The sequence below is a fragment of the Dreissena polymorpha genome, chromosome 16 (assembly GCF_020536995.1).
Source record: "Dreissena polymorpha isolate Duluth1 chromosome 16, UMN_Dpol_1.0, whole genome shotgun sequence".
NCBI lineage: Eukaryota > Metazoa > Mollusca > Bivalvia > Myida > Dreissenidae > Dreissena > Dreissena polymorpha.
In genome coordinates, this window is record NC_068370.1 from 50,863,528 (window position 1) to 50,884,929 (window position 21,402).

The window sequence follows — 21,402 nt, forward strand, 5'->3', positions numbered from 1 at the left end:
TCTCACTTAGGAGATCTGGGTTCAATTCCCGTTCCCGTAAGCATGCACATTTTGTTGGGGGTCACCATACCGTACAGGTTGGATTTTCTCCGAGAACTCTGGCTTCCAACCATAACACAAGATCTTACCAAAATTAAACAAAAAATCTTTATAAAAAAAAACAGATTGAAATTGCAGCCCTAACTAAAAAATTGTCCCAACTTACATGGGTCAAATAATTAATTAGGTAGGAGTGCTGGGACATACTGCATGTCCTTAAATCATTCAGCTTCAGTTGGGATGGACCTCACAAACTTCGAAATACACACACAAGCATGTTTATCAAGAGGAGGCAGAACAGAGACAGACATTGTGATTAGTCATGCACAAAAGTGGAATTATTCCAGTGTAAAGATGTATCTGATATATAATTGTTAGGCTGATAAAACTGTTTAACACTAAACCCTTGATATCTGCAAAGACTCAAAGTAAGTATCCATATAATCCATATATGGTTATAATTACCACATATGGTAACAAGGGACAAAATTGTCACAAAACCAGGTTTTCATTGTGAAAAAAAAATCTGATAAAGGGAGAAAACTCAAACTGAACTTTTGAAATGACCAAAAAAAATTAACCCCCTTTGTAAGTTTTTTTTTTTTTTTTAAATCTATTTTTAGTCGTGGCGACCTTGACATTGGAGATATTGACGTGATTCTTTCGTGGGACACACCGTCCCATGATGGTGAACAAATGTGCCAAATGATTTTAAAATCTCACAATGAATGACATAGTTATGGCCAGGACAAGCTCATTTATGGCCATTTTTGACCTTTGAACTCAAAGTGTGACCTTGACCTTGGAGATATCGACGTAATTATTTCGCGCGACACACCGTCCAATGATGGTGAACAAATGTGCCAAATGATTTTAAAATCTGACGATGAACGACATAGTTATGGCTCGGACAAGCTCATTTATGGCCATTTTTGACCTTTGAACTCAAAGTGTGACCTTGACCTTGGAGATATCGACGTAATTATTTCGCGCGACACACCGTCCAATGATGGTGAACAAATGTGCCAAATGATTTTAAAATCTGACAATGAACGACATAGTTATGGCCCGGACAAGCTTATTCCGCCAGCCCGCCAGCCAGCCAGCCAGCTAGCCAGCCAGCCAGCCAGCCAGCCAGCCCGCCCGCATTCGCCAATCTAATAACCAGTTTTTTCCTTCGGAAAACCTGGTTAATAAAAACAACATATTTTGAGAATGTGAGAGTCCAAACAGCTTATCATTATCCAGAAATAGCATTTTTCTTGAACATGTGCTAAATTACTGAAAAGCTTCCCTCTAGAAGCGTAGTCTTTCCATTCCATTGGCTCACAATGTAGGATATTGTGGGACACATGCAAACTGGAGTAACGGATGGTAGCTTAGTTTATGTATCCTTGGACTAGACTTCAAATGCAAGGATCACAGGTTTGATACCTAGCTTTGCTACAAAATGTGAGTGTGTGTTTAGGGGGGGGGGGGGGGGGGGGGGCACGAGTTTAATACCCAGCTTTGCTGCAAAATGTGTGTGTGGGGGCATGAAACCATTTCTACAGCCACCTGCCTCAAGTATGGTATGTTTCTGGCATTAGAATGTGCATGTAACACCAATTGTCCCAGGAAAGCGTACTTTGGTTAATTTACTTGTTATGACTGAAATACTGAAGAAAACACTAGAAATAGCAAAAACAACAAAGTATGATAGTATGATAGCAGATACAGCACATCTCTTTCAACATAAGATCTACAAATGCAAGGTAAAGCTAACACTGAAACCAACAAATCAACACTTTCAATTTACACATGAGCCTGGCTTTGGAAAAATGGGATTTATTCATGTGCATAAAGTGTCGTCCCAGATTAGCCTGTGCAGTCTGAACTGGCTAATTGGGGACCATACATTCCTACTAGACTTGAATTTACTTTAGATTGGACTTCTGTAGACACAAAAATCCTTTAAGGAAGCAGAATGTGCCGTCTCTGAATAGCCTGTGTGCACTGAACATGCATTAAGCCCTGTTTTCTCAGAACCCAGCAAAATGAATGCTCCGGAGATCGTGATCTTAATAGTGATGTTCTGTTGGGCAAACTCGCCATAAGCCAATGTTTCCATTGAGTTTAGAGTGAACCGATAGACATAAGAAAAAAGGACACTCATGCTCAGTCGAGTGATACATTTATTACATTGTACAAGTATTATGCATATCACTTTTAAACAGATACATTCATTGGCGTGTTGTATTCTACACAATTTCATTGATGGCACAGTAATTATTGGCTGCTTGTTATTGGTAAATGAAAGGCAAATGATAACATAATTCTAGTAAGAAATGTCTTAAATTAAATAACTTTCTAAGGGACTACAAATGCGTGAAAAAACGTATCTAATCGGTAAAGGGTTAACTAACTTTCTCTCTTAAGGATCACCCACTTCAGGCTCTAAGTTGGACACTCAAAACTAACACTTAACAATTATTGAAAAACACAAAAATTATATGATGATCTTGCACACAATCGTCATTAAAAATAAAATCTGTTTACACAACATAAGTAGTCCATATTTTATTGCAATTTAAATCAGAGCTAAATTTCCTATAATTACCTTATGAAAGTGTCGAAAAATTAGGGCTAGACGCTCAAAATTGATGTTGAATTCTGGTGCCAAAAGATAAAGATTCACAAAGTTATCAAACTCACATTTCGCCAAATCAGGGGGCCGTTTCATGAATGATCATACGAGAATGTTAATTTACGCGAGAATTTTGTAATCTTAATAAGTAGACGAACTAGCTCGCTACGCTCGTCAAATATATAAGGCACTAGAGTTGCAAATGTAAGAAATTAAGTACTGAAAATTTATAAACATATGATATGGACTTGAGCAATTATGCTTCTTCGAAAAATGTTTCGTATCGTAAATGTGTATTACAATCTTTATTGAAACGGTCCCCAGGTATGTAATAAAACAGTTGCTTGAAAATACACATACATGTATTTTGATAGCACAGTTAACAACCAAAAGTGTAAAACCACAGAATGGAACAGGGGCCGCGTATTAAGCAACCGATGTTTAGACGCATAAAGAAAAAATATACAGTATTGAAAACGATAAATATTTGCATGTTCAAGTAAATATAATTATTGTCCATGATGATATTGAGTTGGTTAACTGAAAAGCATAAAATGACTGAAATAAAGTTCAACATGCCCCCAAAACCCAACTAAAGAAAAGAAAATATCTTGTCATCTTAAAGTCATTAAGGTAATAAATGCCATGTAAACTTCCAATAAAAATCATTCTGAGAGCAAAACAGTGTGGGTTGATGAAAACGGGTCCAGTTTAATAAAGCTTAAAATAACGTTTAACCCTTTCCCACTCAGAAGCAAAGTGAAAATGCCTGAAATTGGCTATATGCAACCAGCATAAAACCAGAACAGCCTGTGGGTAACTCGCAGTCTGTTCAGATTGTATGCTGTTTGCTGCTCATCAGTATCTAAAGGTTGGAAAGAAGCCTTTAAAACTTGAATCTAATAAAAAAGGTCTTTAATTTGATTTGATTTTCTTAAGAGTAAAGACGTGCGTCAAAGTGCATATCTGAGTGTCAAATGGTTAAGACAAAGTCTGCAGCAATGGTCCGGTTGCAGCTTTCCAATATAGCGGCCTTTTACCCGCTTCCAGCTGGAACGGCTGCAACCCTCACAATGGTAAAGAAGTTGTCCACCCATTCCTTCTTCAGGCATTTGGAGAACATCAGCTAAAAAAGGCGCACATTTTATTTGAACGACGCCAATCACACATTCCCACTGCTATTTATCCAAGACCCACATACATTTTTACATTTTACAAGGTTGTTCATAAGTTTAAAGCGCTATTTACTGAAGACGCACATATTCTACAAGGTCATCACGTTCATTGCTTTTCAATTTTTTAGCAGAAAACAAAGTTCAATCATTGTCCACACGCTTCTACATGACACTGCTGTATGCCCATGCACGATGCTGCTTTGAGTAGACATGAAAGAAGAGAGTAAGCAATAGGGCTCTTTCTTATCAAGTAAATTCCAACATTTTTTTATGACAGAATTTTTAGTTAAAACAAATTAAAATATATATGAGCACATGCACAGAAACCATTAAAATAAAAATAACGACTGACTCAAACCAATCATGATTGTTGGTTCTTGGCGATCATGCTTCCAAAAGAATTGCATCACAATTTAAATGTATTGTACACTCAAGATTACCCTGATTTCTATACAATTATGCCGTCTATTAAAATCTAACATTTTCCATCACCCTTTTATGCTTTTTCGCTTATTGGGTATTTTAGCAATCACCGGACGGTCGTAGAAGGTGACTTACCTTCGCAATTGAATAAATAAATCCCTTATATCTGAAACAGTCTATTAGTCCTTTTTGCATATGCGCTTATAGAATATTATAGCAATTTATGGAACTACTGAGATTACTAACCATCGCAATTGAGTCAATAAAATTCCTCATTTCTAAAACAGTCTATCGACTTTTCTTGCATGTATGCTGCTAGGACATTATAGCAATCAACGGACCTTCTTAGATGACCTACCTTCACCATTGAGTCAATAAATCTCCCTCAGTTCAAAAAAAAACTTTCTTGCATACATGTTGATAGGGCAATACAGCAAACACTGGAACTTCTGAAATAACTTACCTTCGCTCTTGAGTCAATTAATGCCTTGTTTTCAAAACAGTCTGTAAGCCTTTCTTGAATATATGCATATAGAACATTATAGCAATCAATAGAAATTGTAAGATGACTTACCTTCGCCATTTGGCCAATAAAGCCATCATTGCTTGTTGTTTGCATGGGGGGACAGCCACCAAAGTCAAGACCCTCTGCAGCCACAGTTATTCCACCTGAAATTGGAAAATTAATCAATGTGTTAAAGACTTCTGAAAAAGATGGGGTTTTTTTTTTGCCCAAAACTAAACTTTAAGGACTTATTATGTTACATGAAGGCCTAAAAAATTGAGACCAAACTGGATTTAAATAAGAAAGTCAGATAATACAGAGAGAAGTCAAGTGCATGAACAAATAGTGTCCATGGCCTTTTATATGCTTGCAATATATTGGTATTTGGAAAATAACGGATTGCTAACACTGGTTGTTAGTTTAATCTGCAGTGTATAATTTTTATTAAGAGATCTTTGACAGCAGACAACAAGTCAAAGAAAATCTAAATGAAACATATGTGTTTGTACACACAACTCTGTTTTTTTTTAATAATTATATTAAGACTATTTACCAAAAGACAGTTTAACAGCTAAAATGACTTACAGGATTTGCCTTACAATTTGTTACTGTGGTCATGGTGATGTTTAACCTCCTAAAAACACATGAATGGGAAACTGGGCTTAATGCATTTATCTAAAGTGTCTTCAGATTAGCATGAGCACAGGCTAATGAGGGATAACACTTTCCGCCCAAACTTGATTTTTATTTAGAAGAGCCTTCCTATTAATGGAAAATTCCATAACAGCTGAAAGTGTCGTCCCTTATATGGGACGATGCTTTACGCACATTTATTAAGCCCAGACTCTAACAATCAGACTCAATTAATCTCAGTAGGACATACGACCATACCGGTCACAGGAACGGACGCATATTTTGCTGGTCCCTGGCCCTCGACAGCCATATGAAGATTTTCACCGTCATACATGAATGTCACCACCTGCCATATGTTAACCTGCAAACAGACAAATAAACAATTAAACAAATGATCACCTTTATTCAGCAGTGGTCAAGTCAATGTTCTTTATTGGTCATTGTCAGCTCTGATACTATTTTAAAGCATCCCAGGTACTCTTAAGTATTCCAAAAAGTACCATGTGTATGAAAACAATACATAAAAGTATCCTGGGGCATGACTCCGTGCCTTTAAGAGTATTTTCCATATCAGGGGTACAAAGTATACTTTAGAGTACCCGTGATACTTATATTAAAAAGTACCTGAGACAACAACATCCAATTGATTGAGCGTTAATAGGCTGACATCATAAGTAAGTAGCCCCATCACACTTGAACCTATTGACTGGTATTATATTATCGCACTGTATGTTACAAAAAAAGTGTCTGTTTTTGTGTTAATTAAGTTTTTGAGTTACGCACCACATAAAAATCGATGGACAGACCTGAGATGGAAGGAAGGTCAGAAAGAAGTGGAAAAATCAATCTGCACCCACCGTCTGAATCCAGGGCTTGTAAATGTACATTCTTCATACAGATATAAGGGGCAGTTATATTTATATAATACTCAAATCATGATAACCAGTCATCCCCAACATCAGCCTCTTATAATCAACATTTATTTATTGTTTACTGTCATCTATTGATTCATAATCATCAAACATACTGCGATATTTAACAGAAGAAAAGAATATTGACCTTGGTTACAGCTCAGTCAATATGCCTTCTACTAGTCAATATACGATCATGTTTACATGCCATGTAGTATTGTATGTATGTATTTCTTTTGACCTTCCAGTCCAGGATAAACAATGAAAGTGCAAGCACTTATTTCCAATGGGGTCCTTTTGATTTTTGCTGAACAGACAGCAAGCAAAACGGACAATATTGAGATACAAGAAATCCGGGTGAGATACCCTAGCTCTTTGCGAATAGATCCCTTGGTTCTTTTATGTGCTCAGTGTATAGCACCGATACACGCGAGAATTACCTGGGTTTCATACCAGTACATCTCTAGTTGTACTAGAAGAATTTCTGAAATTTCCAGTGTCCCAGCCAGGAATTGAACCGGGGACCTCTCGAATGGTAGACCAGTGTGTTTCCACTTGACTACCGCACTACCCTACTCATAAAACTATAATGAACATGTCTTACATATATTTGTCCTTAGTTCACACTGTTAACACACCACTAAAACTTACGTCATATGGAAGCTTCAAGACCTTACTGCCTGTGGAGTTGCTGGCTAACAAATGGTTGGTCACTACAGTCAGAACCACCTAACAATTGAAGAAAAATGTGTGCATGCTACATGAACAACTGATGTCAGATACGTAAACTAATTAAGCAACATATATATAAGTTGATTGCCTGTTGATGTGATGGGATCTGATTATTTGCACAGATTCATAGTCTTGTAAGGTGTTTATGGGATATGCCAAATTTCACAGTTTTGTTGAAAAGTGGGACCACTTTTACAAACTGTTATGCATATAGCACAGTATCTTAATCTGATTCTGTTAAGAAAGCAATTGATGGCAACTTACAATTATTACCACCTGTTCTTAAGATTATTTCAATATGCGTTAAAAACTGATCTGGTAGGTAGTTTTCACTTGTTTTAATACAGATCAGGTTTAAATATTTTCGTTACTACAACAAAACAATTATTAAGATGGTGTTAATAAATCAAACAAAGTTCATGAGTTAGTTGGTTGTTGTCATCAGCTTCTATCCCATAACTTGAGTTATAGTATTTACATTTGGGTTGGGCAATGAACTAATGTGTACCTGCGCCAAGTTGATACAAATATCAATAGCCAATTGAATCTTTTTACTTAAGAATACATTTTTAAACTGAATTAGCTTTACTTTGTTTATGGAACAGACATAAGGTTTTAAACATGCGTTTTTCATTTTAATATGTAACTTAATCCAAATTTAAAAGGTTTTGGCTGAACTTGGCAAGAAATAGTTGAGCAACTGAACTTTGTGAAATAAAACTGTCACAGGTACACATGTTTTGCACTCAACTTTTGTTTCTACTGCAAAATATACAAGATATATTTTGGTCACAGAAATACTTAATCCTATATTGGAAAACAATTCTCAATTCAATTGTGCATCTTATTATATGAGTCCCATTCTGTGAAAACTGGGGTTAATGCAAGTGCGAAGCGTCATCCCAGATTAACATGCGCAGTCACTTTCCACTTTTAAAGAATTTTTCATTTTTAGGAAGTCTCTTTTTAGCAAAAATCAAATATCCGGTCTATGCAGAAAGTGTTGTCTGTGAGAAAAGGGTTTAATGCTTGTGTGTCAAGTATCGTCCAAGATTAGCCCGTGCAGTCTGCACAGGCTTATCAGGGACTTCACTTTCCGCTTTAACTGGATTACTCCTAAGAAGAGACTGAATCCTTTAATTTATAAGAATAATAAAAGCCGAAAGTGTCGTCCATGATTAGCCTGTGCGGACTGCACATGTTAATCAAGGACGACATTTAACCCTCATTCCTGTGGCTCATATAGCCCTACCTCTCCATTGAGCAGGGCCAGGTCCATGGTGGGACCTCCCAGTTCCATGTTCATACAGTTAGAGATGAGCACCTGTCTGGAAGTAGCCGAGGTCTCTGGCAGGAAAATCACCTGCACAAAGTAGGATGGCGATCAAGATTAACCCTTTACTTCTCAGATACACATTTTACTTGTTTGTAGCCCCTTAAACAATCTAATTCAATTAAAGATCGTTCTTCATAGATTCAGGTTTTAAAGGCTTCATTTTCAGCCCTATGACAAGCAGTGATGGAAATAAGATTGTGCAAGCCGTTTTATTGTAAGAAAAAAGAGCTGCCCGTCTACTGAAAACTTCAGTAACAACTAATTGGATTGCCACTTACACTGGCGTAGACGTGGTCATACTGTTGCTGTCCAAATGGCGTTCGGAAACGAAGATTTCCATTGAATCGGAATGGACTGCGTCCATTCAACGTAGCGCCTTCCTCGACGATTCCATTGCGGATAATCTCCACATTGTCCTGAGAGCCCCGGCGGATCATTTGGGGACTGTCAAAGAGGATGTCGATCTCCATGTTGCAAGCTACAAAGGTAGCATGTAACTGTATTAACAAAAGAAGCATGGTACTGTTTTAACAAAAGAAGCATGTAACTGTATTAACAAAAGAAGCGTGTAACTGTATTAACAAAAGAAACATGTAACTGTATTAACAAAAGAAGCATGTAACTGTATTAACAAAAGAAGCATGTACCTGTATTAACAAAAGAAGCATGTAACTGTATTGACAAAAAAAGCATGTTACCGGTACTGTATTAACAAAAGAAGCATGTAACTGTATTAACAAAAGAAGCATGTAACTGTATTGACAAAAAAAGCATGTTACTGTATTAACAAAAGAAGCATGTAACTGTATTAACAAAAGAAGCATGTAACTGTATTAACAAAAGAAGCATGTAATTGTATTGACAAAAAAAGCATGTAACTGTATTAACAAAAGAAGCATGTAACTGTATTAACAAACGAAGCATGTAACTGTATTGACAAAAAAAGCATGTAACTGTATTAACAAAAGAAGCATGTAACTGTATTAACAAAAGAAGCATGTAACTGTATTAACAAAAGAAGCATGTAATTGTATTAACAAAAGAAGCATGCACCTGTATTAACAAAAGAAGCATGTTACTGTATTAACAAAGAAGCATGTAACTGTATTAACAAAAGAAGCGTGTAACTGTATTAACAAAAGAAGCATGTTACTAGCATGCTTAGAGTACTTTTCTTCTATTTTCAATCAAACTAAAATCTTAAGGTCACTGCACATGTTGCGTAGTGGATATTGTGTCTGCTTAGCAACCAGGAGGTTACATGTTCAATCCCCAATGTGGAAACAATCTTTAGATCTCCCCAACAGACACAAAGTACTGATTCTACCCAGGATGGGGACTCTAGTCTTTAAATAAGCCTGAGGCTTTCCATGCAATCCAGTTAAAATAAATAGGTTTAAACTTATAAACTCTTGTCAATAAATATGCTCACTATTTAACATTAAATTTTACTACAAGATGTTGCTTTTTTAAAGTTGAACAAGAGTATTTCCTTAGGTAATGAATATACAAAATCCTACCCCCTACCAATAGTTTGTTTTTGGAATATATAAATTAAAGATAAATACAACAATCAATTACTAGAAACTGAATTCATTGTGCTTATTGAATAAGAAACAATTTTACACATGTAACATCTATCATTCATACCATAGTACTGATATATTACAAAAAGTACAGAAATATTCCATTCTGTTGTACTTAAGTTGTGAATATCACTAATTAAAAAACTGAACTCCTTATTACAATAACATGTGCAGTATTACCTTAAGAAAACCATGACCATTTTAGCGCTCCACTACATTTTCAGACCATCTCATACAAATTGTACGGCATTAAAAATAATTGCTCTGTGTAATCTACAAAAAAAACTGCAATGTAACGTACAGTTGTCTGGTGCGTTTGCCACCTTGACCGCACATCCGCACTTGTTGAAATCGAACAGCGTGCCCGGCGCGCAAGGCATGGAGACCTCCACACCGCCGATCATCACCATGTACGTGGAACTGTTGGTGGTGGAGGCCCGTAGAGGGCAAACTGGCGTTGGAGCAGAAATCATTAATAAATCAATACCGGATGAATCTGTATTTGTCGTCTGCACGTGTTTTGCAATTGAGGCTTGCTCTGAGAAAACAGCGCTTTAATCATGCGCGTATAGTGTCGTCCCAGATTAGCCTGTGCAGTCAGCACAGGCAACTCAGGGAAGACAACTTCTGCCTACAATGGATTTTTGTGTAGAAGAGACCCCTTTTAACGAAATTTTCGATGATAAAAAGGAGATTGTTGTCCCTAGCTAGACTGTGCAATCTGCACAGGCAAATCTGGGACGACACTTAATGCACCTGTATGATGCTCATTTTACCCAGAAAGAGGCTCTATTAACAGGAAGGATGATCTGTGTTAGTTTTCTATCCCTCAGTCTATACTGGGGGACATATTGTTTTTGCCGTTTCTGTTTGTTGGTTTGTTTGTTTGCGTCAAACTTTAAAATTGGCCATAACTTTTGCAATATTGAAGATAGCAACGTGTTACTTTGCATGCATGCATATTGCATGGAGCTACAGTCATTTTTGAGTGGTGAAAGGTCTAGATCAAGGTCATCCTTCAAGGTCAAAGGTAAAATATATGGGGGACAGTGTTTTACAAACACAGCTTGTTTATTATTTATATATGCAGGATGAATCTGTATTCTCTGTATTAGTTTATTATTATTTTTTTTAGGGAAAAATAGATTCATGGTAAGAATATTTGAAAACATTGGCATTGATAAGTTGGTAGCAGTATTTAATATTTGTCATCTACATTGCATAAAGAATTATGTTATCATAATATAGACAAGAGGGCCTGAAAGGCCCAAAGTCGCTCACCTGAGATTCAAAGGAACTGACATGTTCTGTGCAGCCCAAGATGTTATTAGAACAAAATGTTCGTACCAACTTTCATGACTAGTGAGCACCCTGGCAGCCATGTTTTTGAACAGACATGAACCAATTTCATACACATCCAAGATATCATTCAAACAAATATTCTGTCAAAGTTTCATGAAGATTCGTGATAAGGAAAATTGCCCCGCCCCTGTTGACCATGTTTTTCAAGCAACTCGAACCATATTCAAACTTGTCCAAGATATCATTGGGACAAAACTTCTGACAAAGTTTCATGATGATCGGACAATAAATATGGCTTCTAGACTGTTAACAAGGTTTTACTATAGCTATAAAAGGAAAAATGCCACGCCCCCTTGGCGGCCATGTTTTACCACCAACCGGAACCATTTTGAACTCCTCCAAAATATCATTGGTACAAATCTTGTGACCAAGTTTCATGATAATCGGACAATAAATGTGGCCTCTAGAGTGTTAATAAGGTTTTTCTAAAGCCATATATAGCTATATAAGGAAAAATGCCCCGCCCCCTGGTGGCCATGTTTTTAAAGCAACCGAAACCATTTTTGAACTCATTCAAGATATCATTGGGACAAATCATCTGACCAAGTTTCATGAAAATCAGAAAATAAATGTGGCCTCTAGAGTGTTAACAAGGTTTTACTAAAGCCATATAAGGAAAAATGCCCCGCCCTCTGGCGGCCATATTTTTCGACCGACCAGCATCATTTTTGAACTCGTCCAATATATTATTGGGATGAATCTTCTGACCAAGTTTCATGATGATCAGACAATACGTGTGGCCTCTAGAGTGTTAACCAGTCAAATGTCAGACGCCGAACAACGCACAACGGACGACGCACGACGGACAAAAGGCGATCACAAAAGCTCACCACGAGAACATTGTGCTCAGGTGAGCTAAAAATCAACAACATTAAGATCAGAATACTATTATATAATTAAGCAGGGCTTTGAAAACAAGATTATTGTATTCAGTTTTAGACTTTGTGATTTCTATAAATATATAATAAAGGTATGCGCTTTTAGAAAGCAAATTAAATGATTGTAAAATACAAAACTAACAAACAAATATACCATATTTTCATTGCACCATAATGAAACAAATAATCTGAAAAATATGCATAGAAGACTCACATTCCTTGTAACCAAGGGGGCACACGTCATCACACACATTGGTTGAGTCTGCCTGCATAATCTCACAGATCTGGGTGGCGGTGTTGAAGTATTCACCAGACGGGCAACACCAGCGTTCATCACCGTCCTGCGCGTTACAACGCATGTATGTTCTACAGTGTGAGTCATGAATGTTGTACTTCTCAACGCCTTGCTGCAAGCAATTGTCTGCGGAAACAAACAACACATTTTGCATTATGTCAACATTGATTCTCTTATTTTGTGAATGCGAATTATTATGCATTTAAACACCACTATTTTGTTCTGAATAATTTTAATATATAGTCAAAACTGATTTTTTTTTACATTATTATTTTGTGAACTATAATATTATAGTTACTTCTCCATTACTTCGATCTGATTAAAGTTGTTTTCCGTTACAGAATTGAACAATTTACTTCCAGTTTGCTATATAACTTTAACAACTTTTGTTTATTAAAAATCATCTACTGCAGAAAAATGTAGATCAGTGTCTTACGAACACAATCTCATGAGAAATCTACGAACTTACCCGGCATGTACTCTCTCGGACATTGGTCCCTGCACCCCACATTTGGCACACACCTATTCGCCTGGATGTCATATCCCTGACCGTCCGGACAGCAGACAGGGTGGGGGCGCCTGTCCTCACAGTTCCAGTAGGTGCGACAGTTGCCATCGTTTAGGAACTCCGATGACTGCCCCAACTGCATGCAAGCGTCTTAAACAAAATGCATCACAGGTATGTAGTAAATGCATGCAAGCGTCTAAAATAAATGCGTATCAAACAAATGCAGGTTTGGAATATATCAAATGCCTGTTACTTGATAGTAATCTTAATTGGCACAGACCGGTTATATGTATGTATTTAGGATTTCATTCTTCAGGCGTGTCTTATTGTCACAAATGCAACATTTAGTAAATAACTGATGATACTAATAACTGAAGCTTGACAACATTAATCGGATATTTGTGAACTCTAATTAGATCACATTTTTTGCTCGGAATGTTCCTATATAAGTACCTGGTTTTGTTAATGCACCTTTTTCACAAACTTTACTATGGCAGCACAGTGCATTTATAGGCTTAGCAATATGTAAAATCGAATCACCTCCATTGTTGTACAGAAATTATTAATTTCATTGTAATGGTATTTTGATATATTAATGCATAAGCTTAGAAATATTTATTAAACACTCAACGTAAGTAATTTTTATAATATTGCCATATTTTTGTATGTCTTGGAGCTTATTACAGTAACAGGAACATCATGTTACAGGTATTAATTACTTGTGATGATTTCATACTTACATATTCTGATTGGATACATGTAGATACATGCACCTGTGATTATACATAGTTACCTACTTTGATTTGACACACATGGTTGCTGGTACCTGTTCTGATTCACATGCTAACCTATTTTGACTGGACACACATGGTTGCTGGTACCTGTTCTGATTTACATGCTAACCTATTTTGACTGGACACACATGGTTGCTGGTACCTGTTCTAATTCAAATGCTATTCCTATTTTGAATGGACACACATGGTTGCTGTTACCTAGCTGTGATGATTTGAATGCTAACATATTTTATTGGACAAATGTTGCAGAAAAATTGTGATGATTTAAATTCTTATCATTTTGACTTGACACACCTGATGGCAGGTAGCAGTGATGATTAAAATGTTTACCTCTTTTGATTAGACGCACATGGTATTTGCAATAATTCAACTCTCAGCTTTATAGCCCAAAGGGTTGCTGAGAGCCGCTATAGTAAAAATTATCAAAGGCTCTGGGAGTACGTTTATATGGACAAACGCACATGGTTGCAAGTTGCCATCGTACTATCGCATTGTCGCCCTCTGGATTTTAAGGTGTAACCACGATTGCCCTAACGGTATTCCGTACATGATTGGAGGAAATTGTTGCTTATAAGGCTAACCTATTTTGATTGGACACACGTGGTTGCAGGTGCCGGCCACATCCACTACACAATCCTTCGTGGTGGCGTCGTAGCGGAAGCCATCTCTGCAGCAGAAAGGCTTTGGACCTAAATGAAAAAAATTCTTAAAATGACTATATAGTAACATTATTGTTTTATTATTGAAAAAAAAATCAGGTTAATGGCCAGAAACATATTTCTAAATTTCAAAGTAATTTGTTAAAAAGTGGGTGTTTCGATGTTTGTTCGAGAACGTATATTGGCTGTAGTTTTCAATATAATATATCCGGATAATCTTCAAATATTCAGTCTTTAGAATTCAAATGTGTCAGCCACAAATTTTTTGTCTAAAAAATCTGATGTTTTCAGTTTTAGAAACAAGTTCAACAGACAGGATATACAGACCTTTGGGGGTGCATTCCCAGTAGGTTTTACAGTTGCCGTCATAGTGGTCGTACTTTTCCCCGACAACCTTCCCAGCACAGTAGTCTGTGACACAAAACACATGGTGAATGCTCGTGTACCCCTCTTCCACTTAGATATGCAATTTTACTCGTGTGTTGTCCCGTATAAAACCAAATTAAATTTAATACCTTTCTTACTAGATTCAAGGTTTAAAGGCTTCATATCTAACCCTTAGATACCGATGAGGAACAACCAGCATAAACCTGAACTGACTGCCAGCCGTTCTGGTTTTATTCTGTTGCATATAGCCATTTTTACTTTGCTTCATAAAAGGGATTTGGCAATTAGGATTTTACCTACATAAGCGCCATATAATTGAGCATGACGCTCTTGCTGGTTGACTGTCACTCAAAGAATGGGTTGGCCAACCATCAGTTGAAAATGTATGGACAAAAAAAGACCACGGATGCTTAATCCCAAAAACTTACTTTGATTTCTTAAACAAATAGAAGAAAAAGTGATTGAAATTCGTAGCAAACTACGTTGTCTGAAAATACACGTACTCAGGTACGAAACAGTGGTATGACCAATGTGAAAGATAAACTTATTCATTTAAACCCCACAAATCCTCTTAGAGGGCTGATGAAATATGGTTTATTTCATATAAAAAGGATACCAACTTCTGTATATGTATCGCGTACATACACTGAATAAAATCAGCATATATAAATCTAAATTGAAAATGCCATTGAAAATGAAAATTGTCAAAAATAGAGAAGGCCATCCAGCTTGTATCAAACAATACGTCTGGCGTTCACAAATTTAAATGTCGCCTTTTTATATTTTCTTACTTCGCAACAAGCCTAGACAGTACATAAACCCTGTCGCTAAATCTCTTTTTACTAAAAAGGTATTTCCTTAAATATCCCTGTGGTTATTTGAAGAACGTTAGCGAACACGTTCGATTATTGATAAGCCTTGGCCATCATGTCGCAAAAAGGCAAACTATATAAAAAGCAACATTTTAAGTTATGAAAGTCAGAACTAAGATACTACTAGCCATAATTATTTTATTTTAAAAAGCGAAAATTTTTAGTTTTTGAGTCAGAAATAACCCAACCCATAATTATTTTATTTTCATACGCGACATTTTAAGCTATGGAAGTCAGAATTAACTCTGGTCATAATTATTTTATTTTAAAATACACATTTTAAGTTATGCGAGTCATAATTAACGTCAGCCATTATTATTTGACTGGCCCAAGGTTGCGAACAATACATAGAAATGATCTACTCACTTATATTGCAGATCACATTCTCCGGGAGATCGCAGGTGATCTTCCTCTGTCTTTGAAGCCCCGCCCAGTAAGTACCGAAGGCACAGGCTAGCAGGTTCGCAAAGTAGCGTCCCCTGGCGTCCCGCTCGCAGACGATGAAGTTGCGACAGTCATTTTCGTCAGGCAGGTAGCATACCTCGGATACACAACGTCCAGTGCATCCTACATGAGAAAAAAGCTGACTCTCAAGAACGAAGCAATTATATCCGGCCTGTTTTCGTATTTTTATCACTATGGTACGCACTTTGACAAGCTTAAACTCCCTTGGAAAATAATGTTAAATGTAAGACCTTACATTCAACATAAAATCACTTTATGTTCGATTTTAAGATACGGTTCAGCGGCAAATAGTATAAAACTTGAACAGTCTGCGAGTTTCTCGCGGGCTGGTCAGGTTTTATGTTGGTTGCATATAGCTATTTTCATTTCGCTTCTGAGCGGGAAAGGGTTAAGGATTTCTCATTTCTGCCATGAAAAATATCAAACAGTTTCTCGCATAATTTTAAGCGACCCATCCACACACAATATCAGTGTCAATTTTATTGTCAATAATGAAGATTGACAATACATTGATAGTGAATGGATGATATGGAAGGCACCGTCAATGTATTGATGAAAATCAGAGATCTCAAATATTTATTGACGCATTGTCAATTTTATTGAGAAGTGTTTTACACCCTTCAATAATATTTAATAAATATTTATATATTTCTATATTTAGTCTCGTCAAAATTTCCATACAGTCAACATGGCTAAAGGGCAAAAAATATTCAGTCAATATTATTGAGTCAATAAAATTGACAATAATATTGTGTGTGGATGGGCCGCTTAAAGGGCACAAAATATTCTGTCAATATTATTGAGACAGAGGCCGCTTTTTTAACGCTCAAATGTGCCTAAAAGTTTAACAATATGGCTGCTTCGAGATGTTTGTGTCACGTCATTCGAAGTACAATTGTAAAGAAAACCCACAACAAATCACAGTTTTGCATAATGTATACCTCGTTCGCGATTTAAACAAGGAATATATATGGTTAATCTTTACAAACGAGCATATATATCTGATAATAACCAAGTAGTATTGCATTTTTAAAATGGTTTCCATTAAATGAACTTGTTCACAGATTGTCAAAAAGGCCCTTTTTATAACATTTTTGACGAAACTTTTATGATATTATAAGGCCCAAGTCTACCGACATAAGTCCAATGCATTTTAAAAAGCATTACTTATACTGCTATAATAAGGTTTACTTCATGGAAAACTATTTAGTTCGTAAGACATGCATATTAATTGTCTTTAATTGAAAGCTCGTGGTCGGAATGGGATATTTTTATTTCGAAGAAAAGCTTATTCGTTGCCACGTGGCAATTCAGGCTTATGAAATTGGAAAGTAATTGAAATGTCGGTGATACACGTTTTTGTTAAATTTGTCAATGAAATGTTTTACCCATGCTTTATTATTATTTAAGTCTTAAAATGACGATTATCATTATAAACACAATATGTTATTATACATTTTTTTCTTAGAGAGAAGAGTTATTTTGCTCGTTGAAATAAAATGCATACATCTTTTTATGAATCTGTTACGCTGTTTTTGTTGAACCCTGTTTGAACGGGTTGATACGAAATAGCAATTTGAAGAAAAACACTTACTTGAGTTCAGATCAAGTTGGGCTGCAGACAGCGGTTGGTCTGAAAAGTTTGAATAATATTTAGTGGGCATTGTCATGGAGTTCATGCCAATTTGCTTTGGTATATAGGGAAATATAAGTGATTTCAACGTGGTGTTTCGCTGATTCAAATGAAAAATAACTGTAAAAGTGATCGATTATTCTCACTGCCTCACTTTGACGATACGCCATTATTTTGACGCCATGACATTATTCCAGCGAAATTCTCCAGATATTTAAAATTCAAATGTGTTCGAAGACAATTCAACGAAAATATTACCAATATAAAAAGTATCTCAATATGTGCACAGTGGGACAATAAGTAATGCAAGCTTTGTTCAATTAAATGACGGAAAGAAGCAAACAGACACGCGAAAGTTGCAGTATATGGGTAAGAAAAAGCACACCGAAAACAAATAAACATATAAATATTTAATGAAAAAATAAAATAAAATCATAAATTAATGCGAAAGTAAACATACAAATCTTAATTCATGTAAGTGTGAAGTAAAGTGTGCGGGAGGAAAAACACGCTTGTGTCGATGTAAAGAAAATATTTATATATTAGAAATGTATTGGACAAGCATTACCAACACTCGAAAAATATAAATGAAATACACTGAGCTGGTGACTGATTTTTTGTTATGAACCATTTCATCATTATAAAGTGTAGAAAACATATCTTACCAGTCGCAGGTGTCCGTGTTTGAGCCACAACTGGAAATATGATTGCATATTAAGCCACGTTTGCATTCCCTTAACATGAAGATAACATATTCACCATTAAAGAATCAGTGTTAAAATGTTCAAACTCTGTTTAGTTATTTTCTTCTACTTCAAAAAAGTCTACACATACCCCGATAATGTTGTTATGCTTTCCACAAAAAGTGATGTCTATAAGTTTTTTAGTAGGTCATAGAACATGGGAACGAACAACTTCAATACAATACTTAACACACTTAATAATTATGTTTGCTGTGTTTGAATAATCCATGAAAATCATAATCGCTGATTCCGATATACCAAATTTGCCATAAGGGTGAGGTAACAAGGGAGGCCAATATGCTAAGTGTTTACTGCACGATTAGCCTCCCTTGGGTTTATTCTGGTCTTCTTCGTTAGAAGTGGTATGTCCTGACTAAAATTTGGTAATAACAAATTGTTTTGACTACGGACGCTAGTATATTTAAACGTGTCGTAAACGAGAGAACAAGAATAATTTATTTTTGAAGTGCATTATCTTTTCTTCAGAATTTGCCCCTTCAATGCCCTTTGCTCTGACACAGTTTCCTAATTACACGTAGCGATGCATATCCCCTATGGGTGTCATATTAGAAATTCAGTATCTACTATATAGCTATTTATAATTTATTCACACCTGATCATAGACAATACAATGCAAATATTGACCATATAAGGCCTAAAGCAAAATAAGCCATTATTCAGTGAGGCCAGGCTTTTAATGCATATTTAATAAAAGTTTCTTTTTACAATCATATTTCTGATTCTGTTTTCATTTCAATAGGTTTTACTCTTTCTGTGTTGAAAATTTCAGATAAATCGGCCAACTCGTTTGGAAATTATGAAACTTTAAAGTTGCCTTAAATTGCACAAAACTGCCATTTTAGCGTGACATTTATTTTTTGGTAAATAAGAAATGCATGTTAAAAGATATTTTAGTATCATATTAAATTATTTTTGTATTTATACTGTAGCAAGGCTATCTGTCTTTCTCAGAAAGTCATTTTCGAGAGAAAAAACAAGCATTTTCTAATTTAACGTGTTTAAAAAAATATACTCAATTGAGGCCAAAAGAGCATTTTCATACCTGTATTATATATTGCATGAAATAAACAATAAAGGCAGCTTTAAATGTATCTAACCTATCTATTTCACTAGACATTAGGCACCATCTAAAGATAGTACCCTAACCTTTGTCATTATATTTCATATATTCTGGAGATTTGTGTCCTAAAATGCACCGAATGTGTCCCAACAGTCACGGTTTGACGACGTGTGTTTTCTAATGCTCAATGTTTGACAATCATAGCAGATTTCTATGAAAAAGCTATCTTAACTTATTCTAAAGACCCTAACAGAGGTATACATATTTCAGTCAAACTTATATGCTGACAAGAATCAACTGTACATTGCCTGGAATATGTGTCCCAACAGTCACGGTTTTTGTCCCAGCAGTCACGGCTGTTTAAAGTGCCTCTATTTCGGCTTTAGCATCATCCTAATTATTAGCATGCCTGTTATTGTGTTCATTGAACAGCCATTGAGATAATAAGACTGGTCTTTGACCTTTCAGGTTTATCAATTCATCATACTAATTATAGAAACTTTTTGTCCCAACAGTCACGGCGGATTTACTATACACAGATCACAACATTTTAATAGACCCTAAATGTAATACTCTGTGGTCCACGTGATTCTCAAACCACTGATATTATAATTTTGTTACATTGCAGTGTAAAATATGCATAATTACACACAAAATATGGTCTTAATGCAGTGGAACATGTTCCAACAGTAACATGTATATATTTAATTAATTCTTAAAAATATTTACACTAAACCGTTAAATATTTCAACAGAAATTATTTTTCTTACTGCTTTGGTTCTCATCTTGCATAAAATAATTAAAAATATTGATTTACTAGGTACATCTGATAAAATACTGAATTATAAAATGGCAATAAATTAAGTAGGAAGTGCAACATAATATTGAGTTTTTATACTTAGTTTTCAAAAACTACAATACAAGATTACTGTCCTTTCCTGCCAAATAGAACAGTATATTGTGTAAATGTGTAAAAGAGCAAGAATTCTCCTCAATTACACTAATAACTGATACTTCATATGTAACTTCTGAATCTCATTTTTGTCCCAACAGTCACGGTTTTAGTGATTTAATTCGTGACATCATATCTCAAAAACTATGCAAGATAATTTGGTCAAAAGTTGAACATTTATTTTAATGCCATGGTATTAAATGGCATACATGTTTGGGTACAGAATAGTCCTTGGTTCTTCTTTAAATAAAACTGAACATGTTCAAGACTCTTTTTACACTACCTTTTGTCCCTTATTTTATCAATTATTTTCATATAATAATATTTATCATGCACACAGAATTTATATTTTTCATTCTCTATATCCCAACTTACTCATAAAATGGATAGATAATAATATACACGTCTCTTTTATTCCTATATTTTTTACATTTTTAACAAATTTTCTGTCAGTCATGGGTTTTTTGTTTTCATACTGAATGAAAAGATTTCCTTGAAACATTAACTATGTCATAAAATTTGAAGTTTCGGCAAATAGAAACATCTATATTATTTCCGCTTGTAAGAACTTACTTTTTTACAAAATGTCACGCTTATTTTGCTTTATGTCATAAAATGTAGCTTAATATGTGCACAAGGAAGCAGTGCAAGATGCAAGCTTTGTTCCATATCAGGATGGAGAGAAGCAAAGACGCGCGGAAACTACAGTACGGTATATTTGTAACAAACAGCATACAGCATTAGACAGTCGTCATTTATCATAAGTGGACATTGCGGGTCGGGGTGAAGTGGGCGTACGCATACATC

General features: G+C 35.6%; 1 protein-coding gene across 1 annotated transcript; it reads right to left on the reverse strand.

The window, feature by feature from the left end:
- Positions 1–1,738: 1,738 nt before the first annotated feature.
- LOC127861844 (uncharacterized) lies at positions 1,739–19,748 on the reverse strand. Its single transcript, XM_052400524.1, has 15 exons — positions 19,730–19,748; positions 18,485–18,514; positions 17,781–17,819; positions 16,088–16,288; positions 14,790–14,873; positions 14,385–14,492; positions 12,971–13,159; positions 12,421–12,627; positions 10,268–10,417; positions 8,659–8,858; positions 8,297–8,407; positions 6,964–7,041; positions 5,660–5,762; positions 4,838–4,932; positions 1,739–3,791 (listed from the first exon to the last, which is right to left on the reverse strand). Exons 1-15 carry the CDS (start codon positions 19,746–19,748, stop codon positions 3,702–3,704), a joined length of 1,704 nt encoding a protein of 567 aa, XP_052256484.1. The 3' UTR covers positions 1,739–3,701.
- Positions 19,749–21,402: the final 1,654 nt, after the last annotated feature.

Coding starts and splice junctions, on each gene's coding strand:
- LOC127861844 (XM_052400524.1), bottom strand. Junction 13,160..14,384: donor CGTGTGTCCAATCAAAATAG/GTTAGCCTTATA, acceptor ATTTTGTTTAAG/ACGCTTGCATGCAGTTGGGG. Junction 12,628..12,970: donor TCCGAGAGAGTACATGCCGG/GTAAGTTCGTAG, acceptor TTGTTTCCGCAG/ACAATTGCTTGCAGCAAGGC.